The 15,740-nt window shown below is 42.1% G+C and overlaps 1 protein-coding gene across 2 annotated transcripts in view; it reads left to right on the top strand.

The window, feature by feature from the left end:
* LOC105029753 (golgin subfamily A member 4) overlaps positions 1-15,740 on the top strand; it is a 185,073-nt gene that overhangs the window by 4,937 nt on the left and 164,396 nt on the right. For both annotated transcript variants that reach the window (XM_010903259.3, XM_034296646.1), the window contains exon 3: positions 7,549-7,686. In XM_010903259.3, coding sequence (XP_010901561.3) covers positions 7,549-7,686 — 138 coding nt within the window. The remainder of the gene's footprint in view (positions 1-7,548; positions 7,687-15,740) is intronic.

Below are 15,740 nucleotides of genomic sequence, written 5' to 3'. Positions count from 1 at the left end.
CAAAAGTGTCTGGACTGAGAGAACTACTAGCTTGACAGACCCCACGTTTTCTGCTAGCTTTTGTTTTCTTGGTTTTTTTCACACGTCAAGTGTTACGTTGCAGAACATGCCCACAGCTGGCATGCAAGGTGAAGTGAATTACTAAAATAAAACAGGGGAATATATCTGTTGCAAAATCCTACCCTCTGTTATTCACATTGGTATAATTTCTACATCATATTACAAGTTTGATGCATTCATTTTATCTTCCTAGATATGGACGCATCATGTTCACTTTCAGAGGGAATGCCCCATTTCATATTGAATGCCTCATCTCATCTTTACCTTGAAATCATAGAGACTCTTCTTTTTGCTAACATTACTTCAGAGGGCAATGCACGTTCCTTATGGAAGCGGAAACGCCACCAAGCTAGCACGGTATGGCCGTTTAGCATGGCTACTTCTAACATCTGAAAATAGACACTTGTGTGTGTACTATACTGCTCATCTGAGATGTTTATGTACAGTATTATAGTGTTTTTAGCTTCTGCTTTAAGTTGCTGGAAGGAGATGACGTGAGACAGGCCAGAGGTAGGCCTGAGTTCAAAGGCCCCATTTACAGGTAGTTTGTCACCTCAGCCCTTCTCCCCAATGCCCAGGTCCCTTTCCAACATCTAGTGGTGTCTCACCAATGTCAGGCACCCCTCTGACCTTTCTCTGCCCTACAAGCGCCTAAACCTCCTTCCCAATCTATGGCAGTGACCGGGAGAGGAAGATGGCTTGGGTTCCTTTTCCATTACATGTTTCACAATGCACCTTGTATTCATTTCATATTTTAAATGCTTTTTTAAAAGGCTGAACATACTTTATGTGGCTCTAACAATGTAGGTTGAATTGCAGCCACCTGATTGGCTGTTTAGCTATTTGTGTTATTGAGCAGGTGTAGCTAATGAAGTTGAATCAGTCACTCTTCATATTGAGGGTCCCAAAGCAGTTCTCAGAATTTCTTCCAACTGGAATTGTGGTTGTTGTAGGCTTTTTTCTTCCATCCTTGTAACTATAGACAAGCTATTACCGTATTCCTTACACCTGTGATATCTACTCAGATATCCAAGTGCCTTTAGTGTAGGGGTCAATTTTGGGATTGGGCCTGGAATAACTGTACTTTTGACCGGATGACCTATGTGAGGCAAGTCATTAGAACATGTATATGTAATTTTCAAACCATGTGTGCAATGACTAGACATTTAGTGTATCTTAACTAGGTCACATCAGGTTTACTCTCAGAGGGAATGTCTAGTCTTCCACAAATTGCCCATTTTGTCCATTGGGGGATAAGCTACCTTCAGCACATGCCAGATAGCCTTTCACACCTACGTGATGATTGCGCAAACTGTTGAGAGTCCGAGCTTTGTGCTACATGTAGTTGCTGCTTTCTGTGGCTCTTAAGGACAAGCTTATAAGTTCCTTTTTGCATGATGAGGGGGTATTGAGCGGAAACTACCAGAGATACTGACTGGCACACCTAGTGGAAGTATTACTTCACAAGGCAGACATCCTCTCTGAGAGGAACACAGCAAAAAGGAATTTGCGATCCTGCCGACCTGTGACCCTGCATCTGTCCCGCCCATGCAAAATACAAATAAAATGTAGATGCTGGTGCATAGGTCTTCAACCCTCTCCTGGGGACTACCCAGCCGTTACATCTATCAGATGTAGCCCAGAGCTACCACACCTGAATCAACTTATTAACTAATTAACAAGCCCTTACCTGCTGAATCAGGTGAGCTAGTTCAGGGTGAAAACTAAACTGTGAGATGGCTGGGGTGTCCCCAGGAGAGGGTTGAAGACCTATGTGCTAGTGTATAATTATAATTTAAGTATTTATGAGTTAGTATTGATTAATACTGTTATAGTCAGGTAAAGTTGATATACTGGGAATAGGCAGCTTGTCTTCAGTGGTATTGGCTGACTAGCCTCCGGGTGTTAGTTGTTTTGGGGAAAGAACTAAAGATAGACAACTAAAGATAGAGTACAAGGTCCCAGCCTTGTGTCAGGGGGGTTGTAGTCTGTACTGGTAGATTGCTTTGCTGTCTCTGTAATAATGTTTGGACCAGGAAATTATGAATGATTAGACACTTGGTAACTCAGCTGTGACTGTTTTCCTGTGTCAGTATTTTTGAACGCGTCATCATGCAGGCACTTTGGACTCTTTCTTAGGCTGTGCCTTGGCTTCTATTTAGTGTTGTGTGTTTTACTAGATTCACTTTGATAATGTGGAATTTAACAGGAAGGATAGTAATGTACTTGGTATTGGCCTTGTGTTTAACGTGTAGTTTTAATGAACAAACCTTTTGGCTTCATGCTGCTTTTTCACTGCCAAAACGTTTAAAATCTGTAAGCTTCACCCTGAAATGCTATGTATCTTTTGCCAATTAAATTGCAGTAATTCCATTGCAAAATTTTCAATCACTTAAGTTGCAAACTGAATAGAAATACAGCACCTTCAGAATGTATAAAGTCCCACAATACCTCATATTGAAAAAGCACAAACATGTTTCATAGAAATCTGGGCCAATTTAATTTAAAATAAAGAACTGAAATATGTAATCACTGTTAAGTATGTCTTTAGCATTTAGGGCATTCACAGACTTGTCCTTAAGCAAATCCGGCTTTGTCCTGGCTGTGTGCTTCAGGTGGTTGTTGTGCTGAAAGATGAATATTTGCCCAGCCTGACATCCGGTGCGCTCTGGATTAGGTTTCTGTCAAAGACCTCTCTGTATTTTGCTCTGTTTATCCCCCCCTCAATCTTGACCAGTCTCCCAGTCCCTGCCACTGAGAGTCATCCCCAACACGTGATGCTCCCACCACCATGCTTCAAAGTATGGATGGCATTCAGGCCTGATTAGATTTTAGTCTCATCAGACCAGATAATTTTTTCTCATGTCCGCGGAGTCCTTCAGATGGCATGTCATATGCCTTTTAATCAGGAGTGGCTTCCGTCTAGCTATTCTACCATAAAGACTTGATTGATGGAGTGTTGCAGAGATGGTTGTCCTTCGGGCAGTTTTTCCCATCTCTGCAGAGAAAATAAAGCTCTGTAATATCTGTAAGACCCTTGTTGCCCAGTTACTTAGTTTGGCCTGACGACAAAAAAAGTACTTAATTATGAAATCCAAAGCTCTCCGTAAAATACATGTTTGATTGATGGCTAAGCTGTAACACCCTCTCCACCATATTTCTCTAATCGGGTAGTGTGGTGAATTCTAGGCACCACTTCACCTTTTTTTTCCCCACGCTACTTGCCATAACTTCGGTACTTTTTGATCTTTGTCCACAACACAGTTTTTTCTAAACTGCGAGGGGCTTTTTTTCCGGTTCTTTAAAGCAAAACATTCGGGCATTTTAGGGTGTTGAAGTGATGAACTTACTTGACTGTATGAAAGTGTCATTTCTAAATGTAAACACACCCTTAAATAAACCCTGACATCTTTAAACTCAGTTTTGTTTTTTTATTGATTTCCCAATAATTACGGAGGGCAAAGGTGAAAGATTGACATGCATGTGGTTAAGTTGTAGTTTCTGTTCATGGTTCTAATGAAAACAGTTATATAACTTGTCAGTTTAATGCTTCTTCCTTGGCTGCCAAATACATTGAAAACTGGCCTGTGGTCAGTGATTGCACTCAAACTCTGTTTGCATTTCAACATAAGGTTGACCTATATTTTATAACTGTGTTTTCATGAATTTGACAATGGAAATGTAAAGGCCACTTTTATTCATACAAAATATTGATCCATGGGTTGCGACTCATAGTTAATACTGTTAACAGCATGTTCTGGTTGTTATAGCAGAATTCAAAGCCTTTGATCATATTCCTGATCTTAAATGGTTGAGAAAATGTTATGTATATACGGTCCTCTGCTTGCTGACAGTACCAATATGTTTTGATACAGAGGTGTCTCTTCAACCACATATTCTGTACCATTCCCTGGTCACAGTGTGTCATTCATCTTGTTGTGTTAAGAACCCACAACAGCACTGAGTGGAAACAGATTTATGGCATTCTTCTCTTTACAAATGACTGTATAGCCACCACCAGTTGTCCACATTGTTAAAAATAACACCTTCCTCCCCGTTCCCACCACAAATACTTCACTTACAATGCTTTTATAAAGGAACATCTCTTAACCTGACAAAGTGCAGAGCAGTTCCCAATACTTGCAATATGAGGTATCTCATAAGGACAAACCCAGGCTTGATCAACAGAGCCTATTTAGGTTACATTAATTGTTGTGAACACATTTTCGTTATAATAACATTTACAAAGGATGTAATTAGAATTTTGGATTCATAGAAGCATCGAGAAACTCTTTACTCCTGATCTGTTTATGAAGCTGGACAGACTTACAGAACCAGACTTATCCCTGAGCGAGACGTTGTCTTTAGACCTCGGTGGCCGTGAAGAGTATTGGTTTGAAAAGTGTCCCATGTTACCTCAAAAGGTGATGTGCGACAATTGCCATTGTCAACTGTTCACACTATAAAAAAATTATCTGACAAAAATCTGCCACTAGGCTAAGTCTCATTCATCTTAATAACTTTGTTGTTTTTACAAAATAGTTTTAAGTGCTTGTTTCATTTATTTGTTGTGCTGGTAATGAAACATGCAATCTTAAGGTGTGAAAAAGTAATTGCCCCCTAGATTATTCAACATTATCTACTTTTAAATGCAATGGGGCCAAGAAGGGCCTAAATGTCAGTTGTGTCGTCTTTAATGTTTTTTTATTGGTCGACTGACAGTACAGGTAGACTATGTTGAACTAGAATGAAACAATGCACACAGTCAGGCCAGTGACTAACAACATGCAATGGCCTGGCAAGTGTTCCCTGCCACAGGACCAACTGGCCATCAGTAATGTTGCTTCCTAAAGGTTGAAATGCTATTTTGAAGGGACTGGAAGTGCTTTCAGTGCATTTGGCCAACTGTGTCATTATACTTCGGCCGTGGAATTTCACATTTAAGTTCAGTTGTGGTTGTCGGATGTGAAATCTATGCACCTCTAGCATGTGTAGAACAGAACAGCCTGGTGAGATGCTCTTTGGAGGACACATCTCCCACAGCTGCAGTGGAATTGTTGCAACAACGCAAGGGCAAAATTGCAAATTGAACATCAGGACATTTTAAGGTGAGGAGAAATTGGGTCATAAAAAAAAAATCACAATGTAGACAGTCTAGCCGTTCTTAGCTTGGGCCATTTTTGTGTGAACGATTTATCAGTTTTAACTCGGAAAACCATGATCCAAACAGTACACAGACCTTTGAAAGTATATGTCCACTCTATAAATTGTATTCTATTGTCTGAAATAACTTCCCTGTTTTATAAGACATACAAAAAAAGCTATCACAAATAAGAAGTTTTTTGTGTAACTTTCTGTCTAATTTTAAATGATATTAAACTTTGCCATTCTTGTGAGGAAGACATTATGTATAATAGTGGGGTATGCTAAATTGACCAAGTAGGAGTAACTATAAAATAAATTATATAGTGTTCCAAGGCCAAACGCATGAAAAGTTTTATTTAAATCAAAAGGGATACTGTAAAAAAGTGATTGAATTCAAATGGATTTATCCCTCTGTCTCTTTCACAAATGCACTTATTGTGATCCAGCAGTGGTGACTGATACCATCTATTCAATCTTTTGTCTAATAAGATGGGGGCTTGGAGAGGCAGTGTGTAAGTGAAAGCCTTGACAACACTGCTTTATTGTAGCAAAGGCTGCGCTCAATGTCAATCCATGGGGATCGTAATGCTTGATGCTTCTAAAAATGAACCGTGTGTGTGCTCCTTAGGAGGAGACCGGGGTTGTGTGAGAGAGGGCCGCGATGAACAACTGTCTGTTTGTGGTGGGCTGATGTGGCAGATGACGTTCGCTGGGTGATACTTGATCTGATGTTAATGTGCCGCTGAGTGTGAGGAAGGGAGTGAGCGTTTGAGTGAAAAGAGAGAGAGTGGAGGGAGCGAGAGTGGGGGGAGAGAGAGGGAGAGATGGGCAGATAATCCCGACTGCCTGATGAGATTGAAGGCTAGGATTGATTGATCGCCTAATCATAGGAGGAAATGGGCCTGAAAATGAATGGGACTCTGCCCTTGGCTCGCTGTGGTGCTGGGCTTCAGGGGATGTCAGCTGCAGCAAGACATGGTCTTAATGTGCACGGGACCTAAATTCATTTGTGTCTGATCTACAGTTATACGATCCTGGCTAAATGATCAAATAAAACAAGGAAGAGGGGAGACCGGGGAAGAAGGGGGTGTAAATCAAGCTTTATTGCTGGAATATTACTTTTTCATGCCGTCTGAAATGGATGCTTTGAGAAAGGTGAAGGAATAAAAATCCAATATGAATTTGAATTTGGTAAGGCTGTGTGGAGGCAGAGATAGCCAGCCTGTCATGGATGCAGCTGGGCGGCTGCTTATTGGCATTGTTTGATTATTATTTGTGTCATTATGAGGTTTGCATTCTCTTTCTCATGTCCAGGAGACTGGTGATGTACAGTTGCTCACAGCTGGGAGGCAGGATTATACATCTAAAAGAGCTCGTTCTGCTTTCTCTGTCTTGCTCACTCTTTCTTTCTGATGTGTTTCCGTCTTTTACAGCCAAATCCTGCCCTGCCATATCGGTAATCCTACGGAATTTAACGCCGTTCCCCTCGTCTTTCGGGCCAAATAAGGACTCCCAGCATTTGAAGAGGGAGGAACGTCTCATATACGACCCATAGTTCATAGGGTGTCAGTGGCCCCCACCACATGCTGATTGAACTGACGGGCAGGGTTTTGCATCAGGGTGGCATCAAACTCACCTGTTTGTGTTCTGTTTAAGTGAGGCGGGGCACTTGTCACTTCCACTTCAGTTTGAACTCCTCTAAAAGAGGCTTTGAAAAGCAAATACCCTTCAGTCTGATAGAGCATTTATCTCCATTTCTACCTCGGCAAACAGAGCGATAATAATTCCCGGGTGTCCATCCCATGCTAAATTACAATCTAGGCCCAAATGTGCTGGGTTGCTCTGTATCCAGACAGCATGGCCCTGTACAGGAATTAGTGGCAGGGCATCTGTCTGGTTTAAGTGAAGATGCCATGCTTGATTAGAGGTGGTGTGGTATGACTAATAGCAGCTCTGCTGTTAACACCAACAAGTCTAATATGGGGGCTGTTTGGATGTCATTGAAACAGCCTCAACCCCCCCTGGATGTCCTGCTTGAGAATCAGATGGCTTGGCTGTCAGTTACTGGGGACCAGGGATGCGAAAGGAAACACTTTACCTAACTTGAAACCTGGGCCTTGTAAAGCTCTAACTACTGTTTCCTCTGCCGTATACCAGGACGTGATGTTAGGGAATCTGCTGTATTTTGAATTGATTGGCTCTAATCCCAACTGGTCACTCATTCTTCAGTCCATAACACAGATTTAAAGTGGGTAGGCAAAATCAATTCCGGTGTTTTCGTATTCCAATAAACACCTAACAAGGGTCATGTTTTCTGTGCCCCTCTTCTCTGTCTCCCTCTAGAGCGAGGTGGGCGTGTTGCAGGCGTTTGTGCGGGAACTGAGTGAGCAGAATGAGCTTCTGATCCAGGCGTTGGAGGCTGAGAAGGTGGAGGGCTGGGTGGTGGAGGGGAGAGCAGCCAGCATGCAGAAAGAGCTGGAGGTGAGTGATCAATGGCATTGATCAACCAGTCATTCCAGCGGTCTATATTCCTCTGTTTACACTCTCAGTGCGGTGCTGTGTTAAACTGAGCGTGCTCTAAGAAGCCACCCCAGGGACCCTCTAAAAGCCCGCCTCACACCCGCCATTGATTGACATGTCGATTAGCCTGGAAGCTGTTGACAGTGGGCTTGTTAGCCATCTTAAGCATTAATGATGATGCAGAGTGGTGGCCAATGAGTCCAGGGTTGCACTCCGACAATGGGGAAAGTCACAGTTACAGCTGGATAGACAGCTGCCTGTGTTTATCTGGCTGTTCAGATATTTATGACCTTGCAATTGTTTGAATCCTTTTGACCATAATGGGATTGGTGGATTAAAATAAAGCATTAATAGTTTGTGTTATGGATTGGTAAAGCCTGTAGAATAAGTCTGGAGCCAGGCCTTCAGTTGCCCTGCAGGTGAGTTCAAGACAAGGTGGAGGAAACCACCTCATTTGAGTCTTTCACTGGGAATGGCTAGCGTAATCAATTTAGGATGGATTTAATCTCAGTGCCAGGTATTGGTGGACTTCAGTGCCAGGTATTGGTGGACTTCAGTGCCAGGTATTGGTTCCTGCACTAAGCAACTGTTGAAATGTTTCCCCTGTGCTATTAGTGTACCATTTCATGCAAAATCAGCCAAATGTAGTCATTGTAGCTGGGCCTCTAACCACATGGTGTTCATTAGAGATCTAATTGTCATGGAGCCATCTGTATCACAGCATATTAATCAGGGTTTAAGATAATTGTAGCCTTTTGTTTGAGGCCTTAGCTTTTCTTCCATTTTCAGTATAATGACATGGGCACCTGGTTCAACAGAAGGCTGGTATCCACTTCCATTCGTCTGTAGAGCATGTCCTGTGTTGGGAAGCTGACAGTAATTGAATTACTGTGAATTATGAACTAAGACAAAATGAAAAGGTAAATGACTGTTTTTGTATTAAATTGTTCAAATAAACCCAGGCAGAGATTGGGAAAGTATGCACCTATTAGTTAAGCAAATGTTCCTTTGAGCAAAATGTTCTTCTCTTTGTCTTTCAGTATAGCTGTCTGCCACAGAATATGTAGTTCTTTAATCGTATCTGGAGTGGAATAAGGTTGACCTTCAACTGACAGAATTAATTATAAAATCCTAAACCAATCAGGTGGTTCATTCATTATAGCAGCATGCCAAGTGTTTGTCTACAAACACTGTTGTGCATTCTCTGTCATCTCTTGACCTATATTTCGCCAGGTTACGTGACTGTGAACACACTGTCCCATACAGCAATGACCTGGGGAATGGTTACAGCAGAGAGGACTGGGGATAAATGGAAGCTGGGGATGATTAGGTGGCCATGATGAGGACCAGATTGGAAATGTAGTGAGGACACCAGGGTTAACACCCCTACTCTTAACGTAAGTGCCGTGGGACCTTTAGCGACCGCAGTCAGGACAGCAGTTTAATGTCCCAGCCAACAGAAGGCACCCAAAACAGGGCAATGTCACAAATGAGGGCTGAATATTCTCCGTAGTCCAGAGGCCGGAGCGACTGCTACTGGCCCTCAAAAGAAACGCTTCTAGCAGCATCTGGTCTCCCATAATCCCGATTCCATTGCAAAATACCGAATGTGGTGTACACTGTGTTTGCCGGCTCATAATAGCAGTGTTTTCTAAAGCTAGGGCTTAATTGATGCCAGGTTGTTATTGCCATTAGGCTTTGTCATTTAGTCTGGTGCAGATGCATTGTGGTTCTCCTTGGTGAATCGTGGGGTGTGGGTGTTAAAAATAATCGTGTGAAGTGTCTGCAGACAACACCACCACAAACCCCAACCTCAAACCTGTTTCCTCTTTTACAGGTCATTTACGGCCTGTAAACAGTTTGCATAAAGCAGCTTATAGATGATTTATAAGAATTCCCCTGGCTCCCCAAATGTGTGTGGAGTTAAACAAACTGTTACCTTAATAGACACCCAGTAATGGGCTGCTAGGAGCCTGGGACCGTAATGTGGGCTGCTGATGGTGGTGTGGTTGGGGGCTGGTTGACAGAAGTGGTTTGAAGTATGGTCAGAGCCAATGCTGCAAAAAGGCCAATGATAAAACATCTGCCTAGCACTCCCCAAGCACAGAATAACTTTAACCGTGATGAGTTCCTCATCTGTTTTCCCAAGGCTGTATTTTCAGTTCCTTCCTTCTCTCCTCAAACCTCTCTCTGAACTTCTCCTTGCTACTCCCCAGAATGTTTAAATTTTTGTTTAAACCAACTGATATACCTAATTTGCTAAGTCACAGGCTTGATGATTAGTTAGACTGATTATATCAGGTTTGCCAGTTTAGGGTCAAAACTAAATTGTGAAATGTCTGGGGAAGCCAAAGAAGGTTTAGGAAACCTTGTCCTGCCTTGGTCGGTCAACCTATTAAAACTTGGGATCCTCTTTACCAGAATGGCTTTAATCTTTTGCCTCGTCCATGTCACCTGGAAACGTCTGGAGCCTGATATGATAATGATGTGGACCTGTCCAGGGTATTAGAGTAAAGCTGGCTGATTAGGCCGCGCATCGATTAGTCTATCACTCAGCACTGTGCCTCCTCGCTGGCCAGACTAGGGCAGATGGCTGGGAGGAAGCACTGCTTCTCTTAAGGACAGGCACACACACACACACACCCACAGACACACACACGCACACCCACACACACACACACACACACACACACACGCACCCACACGCGTCCATGTGTGCAAAGTAATGGACAGCCTTGAAGTTGCAAACGTTTATTATTTTAAGCTTGTGGCATACTTTAAATTAATTGAAAAACCGTAATATTATGTTGGTACTGAGTTCAGAGTAACCTGTAGCCTTTGTGCCTCTTATGCTTTTTGACACACAGGTTGGCTGGTACATTATGAAAACATTTCAAAAGGTTTTCTTATTGTCTTTCACGGTAGTCTAGGCCTTTTCACTGGAATCATTGACCCTTCTTTTAGTCATCACTCATAATGATTTGCAGTTTCTTCTCTGACTATTCAAGGAAAGAGGCCTTACTACAATGACATTAGTAGGCAATGCAGTATTATTGCAGGCTAGGGAAAACATTTTTTTTGCCTTGTTCTGCCCATACAAGTATATGAATGGAATGAATGGAAAATATTTAATTGAAATGATATTAAGCTTTGAATCCAAATGTGGGAGTCAATTATCCAGCACAAAGTGCAGTAGGAAATGTATTTTCTTGTCTTCTTGTTGTTGAGCTGTAAAGCTTGCGCTTTGAGCTGTTTGCTTTGTAGCATAAAAGGTTTGGTTAACTGGTTGATCTTCATGAGTATCTGTTCTGTTTCTCACCCCTGTCAGAAAGGAGTTATATGTGGCTGATGTTGCAAAGATGGTGACAATGGAGAAGAAGCGTTATGGTGACGTAAGGAAACAAATTACTCAGGGAATTATTCAGGAATGATTAACAGTTTAATTCCATTTCAGTTCCTTTTTTTATAAGTGAACACAATTCCAATTTTTGGATATGGAATTGCCATCTGTTTTCATACTTGGCTGAAATTAAAATGGAATCATGCCAGGCCCCAACGCTGGTGAACAAACCTTTGCAGTGCAAAATGCCTTTAAGGGCAACTGAAAGCTGTAACAAACTTCTGATTGAAAACTGCCTATGGCGTTAATATTAGTCTGAAATGTTTATTCTCTAATTAGCTAAAAAGTATAAGTAGGACAATTATGGTCATCAGTGTGGTATGGGATCTCAAAATATAGTGGACTCAGTGAAACACTCGGTGAAACATTTTCAAGTTCCTCTCTAAGTGAGCATGCTTTTCCGTGTGTTGTTTTGCCTTTCTGATTTTCACTGTTCTTTCAGGCTTGCTCACATCGTGCCCAAATTAAGGAACCAGAGTTCTCCTCCGTCCTTGAGTCCAGGAAAAGAGTCATTAAGGTTCACAGCCTCTGAAATGGCCAATTAAAGCTAAGCATAGGCCTGTGTCTGTAGGAAAGCATCATTTACTGCAGGAACCCAGGCCGATTTAGTAGATCTCCCCTCAGTACACTACACACTGGGAGCTAGAGTGCCTGCCGGCCTTCCAGTAGGAGTTAGATGTTTTTACCTCGCATGAATTCATGAATGAATTTTTTTGCCCTGCTTAAAGGAATGCTGCTTCAATACAGCACCATTTAATGCGTGTGGTATGCCATATTTTAATGATTTATTCGGAATGCGGAATGCTTTTATAATGAATTGTATATTGACATGTTGTCAGATGTTGTTATTAAATGTTGCATTTTTTGTTTTTTTTGTTTTATTATTGACAGTAACATAGAGGGGAATTGTGTATAAATATACATTACAGAAGACTAAATAAATAAATATAATGTTCAGGCAGTGGTAGATCTTGACTTGGCAATGGTATCCTCCAGTTGATAGAATTGATAGGTTTGTGGAAATTACCACAGATCAAGATATGTCTGAAAAACAAAAAGGAAGCTTCATTAATTCAGCATATATACAGGATGCCACCGTCACTGTCAAATGCAGGTTACTTGGAGACCAATAGTCTTACCCCTGGTTAGAATGAGATGAGGAAGGGGTTTGCTGCCCCCGGCCAGTGAATATCTGTTACATGGAGTCACAGAGGCAGCTTAAACAATAAACTCTGTTAAATGAGTTTGGCATATTTTGGACAGACATGGCTGTCAAGCAAAAGATCACAGGTCAACAAAAGTTGTCTCCCAAGTATTGACTTTGGGCTGTGCTCCTCCACAATAGTAATAGCTGAGTGTCAAGATAGTTCAGGGAGGCACCAGAGGGTACAGAGCATTGTGGTTAGAGACATGATACTTGGTTTAGGAATACTATTGTATTGTCTCTACAGTCTTCAGGCCCGCTCTTCTATTCAGCCCTGATAACAGTAGGAGGGAGAGTGAGGAAGGATAGGAAGGAGGGAGAGAGGGAGAGAGAGGGGGGGAGAGAGAGAGGGAGAGAGAATGAGAGAGGGAGGGGGCAAGAGAGCGAGGGTGAGAATGAGAGGGGAGAGGGGAGAGGGGAGAGGGGAGAGAGAGAGAGAGAGAGAGTGAGAGTGAAGGGCTCAACAGAGCTTGGTGACAAAGTGCTTGTGGAGGAAAGTGAACAGAGGAAGTGCTGTCAGACTAGCATCAGATGGTGTTTTCTTCACCTCTGTGTGTAGCCCTGCGCCTACTGACTGAACGGTGACCTGTCCCTCACGCTCTCTGTATTCATTCAACACACACACACACACACGGATGTTGCAGCTAATTGGAGTAAATGCGGCTTTGTGAGGGATAATGTAGGATTTCCATAGACTGCGTTGGGTCTTGTCTGTAAGAAGTTTGTCTATGCAAGGTGGAGGGAGGTCAAGTAGTGTGGGAGTTTAGCTTACATTGGTCTTTGCCCGAGGCAAAGTGGTTATGCATTGTTTTGTTAGACCCATGGAGCATGGCAAGGCATTGTCACTGTGTACTATTCTCTGTGTGGGTTATGGTAGCACTAGGTCCTACCTTGGAACACGTTTGGACTTGATGGAGCATTTTTGTGATTATATCCACAGCGAAATTCTGACATGTTAGCCTGGAAGTTTGTGTTGAATGTTTTCTATGGAATCAACCAATTGTACTTCCCGATAGATTTGAAAGAAATTACCTGGCTTCCCGGTATTCCCATTCAAATTGGAAGTGCAAATACCAGCGAAAAAACTGTTTGTTGATGTCCTTTATGTACTTTAATTAACTTAATTTACTTCTTAGAAAATTCTCCACACAATTTTCATTGATGTTGTCTATTTATATTGGACCTTTAAACACTGTGTAATGACTGGCAGTGTTAGGCTAGGAGGTAATTATTCTTCTCCAAACATAAAAAATGTACTAGAAAATGTGGTTCCTTTTCTATATGAAGGTTGTGGCTGTTTGTTACTTTTTGAGAACTTTGTTATTGTGTAGATTTAGTCCTGCTACATATCTGATTCTAAACAGACAGACACGGAGTAGTTGACATTCAGAACCATGGACAGCACCGTGCTTCATCCTTCGCCTTTGAATCTTCATCTCTCTGTTGAATCACTCACCAGTCTGAAGTAGGTTTTATTGATAACATTTATTTGTATTGCTTTGATTTGTTAGCATACGTTAGCCTAACAAATTATGGCATTTCATTATCTCTGCTTTGTTTCAAAACTTTTTTTTGTTTTTGTCCCTGCTTTAAATACATGAATTGTGATTGCTGTAAGGGACAGTGTGTTCAGGGCTACTTGCAGTGTTCAGTCAGCAGGAGGGATGACTGCGTTGTTCTGGGATGTTTTGCTGCGGATTCCCCCTTTGCAAGTCCCTTGAATGACAGATCATCCACTTGTTGGCCCTCACCCCAAAGACACACACAGAAACACAGACCACGAGAGCTCTTAATATTGTGCCTAGAAACTGGAGAGAAGAGAGATTTAGACATTGCATGCATAGTATTTAAGCATTCATACATGGAACGCCTTTCTTAGAAATAATTTAGTTTAATTTAATTTACTGCTTTTCTTGCTATTTTCCCCCCCCAGGAAACAAGGGCTGGGTTTGAGTGGATATCCTGGTAAATCTTGGTTACACAGTTCCCTGTATTCATCCCTACCAGAGATAAAACTACCTACAACATAAAACATTTATTTTGAATCCTGGAGGGACTGACTCCTCAAGCCAGACATTGGTGTCAGGTTACTGTTCAACACACACACACACACACACACACACACACACAAGGGTGCGTGCACACACATACACACACACACACACACACACACACACACACACTGATCATCAGGAAGGATCAGACAGGCTTAGGCCTAGTTTCCATTCTTCCATGTGTATGAAAGTTTAAAATTGTCACTTAAAAATGTAATTATACTTTCTCACTTAGTAGACTTGGAGATGTTTTCAAACCTCCACTCCGGCTATCAATGAAGTATTGTGGCTGCAGAAATATATATTACACAGCATTTCGCACAACCAAGGAGATTTGTAACACATTTTACTGCTGAGGTCTCTTCCAAATAAAGTGGATGAGGTGTCTTTCCAGTGGCCTTATTAGTGTTGTGATATTTGCTACACTTCAGATTGATTGGGCCGAACGATCATCAGAAGGACCATTTCCATCCCAATTATGGATTCATGAAATATAACCAACCTGTACTGTTTTAAAAACTCTTTTGGTGGAAGACCATTAGTCCAAAGTTTGTTGTATTGCCTAATTTAGAATGTGTTTGTCGACAGTGGTCTGACATCCTGTTTGTGACCTAACAGGGCTAAACCCTGCTCATCCTCTCTCTTCCTAGTCAACCACTGAGGCCTGGAGAGATGTTTTAGCTCCTCACCCTGGCATAACAGGCCATGGTTTATAGACAACCAAATTAATAGATAAAGACAGACTGAAAATTACACATGGTTTCAGTGGGCTAGTGTGGAGACTGGAGGTGAACGCGCAGGCCGAGGTGAAATGAGATGACTGTGTTTCTCTACAAGCTGGGAGAAGGAAGGCCTCCTGAGCACTATGAATAACGAAACAGCTGACTGCTCTGTACAGATTTCACATGTCATAAAATTGCTTTTTAGTTGCTGTTTGACCTCTTACCTGGCTGCTAGGCTTACATAGGCCTGTGTTTTTATGACAGGTTCACTGGAAACACTCCCTCATGCCTTGTAAAGAGCTTTCTAGTAACCATGGGAAACAGTCTTATATGATGAAGATGGGGCTCTACAGTAGGCCCTGTTAGCAATCCCACAGCTACCTGAGACTGGAAGCAGCCATCTTTGAGCCCGCTGTAAGAATTTTGTCCCCATACGGGACTGTTTTACTGTGTATTGATTATGCGCTGCAGTGCCTTTCAGAAGCCTTGAATGGGTTTGTCGGGTTGACTGGTTCTGGGTCAGTCGGGTGCTGTTGGGTTGCAACAGGACCCTGTCTGAATGTCTCAGAATAATATGAGATTAGCTCAGGCTCTGCATGTCACCGGCTCACTTTAGATGGAGGAAAAGGTGAAGT

The sequence above is a fragment of the Esox lucius genome, chromosome 2 (genome assembly GCF_011004845.1).
Source record: "Esox lucius isolate fEsoLuc1 chromosome 2, fEsoLuc1.pri, whole genome shotgun sequence".
In the NCBI taxonomy this organism is placed as follows: domain Eukaryota; kingdom Metazoa; phylum Chordata; class Actinopteri; order Esociformes; family Esocidae; genus Esox; species Esox lucius.
This window is presented reverse-complemented; position numbering and strand designations above follow the sequence as displayed.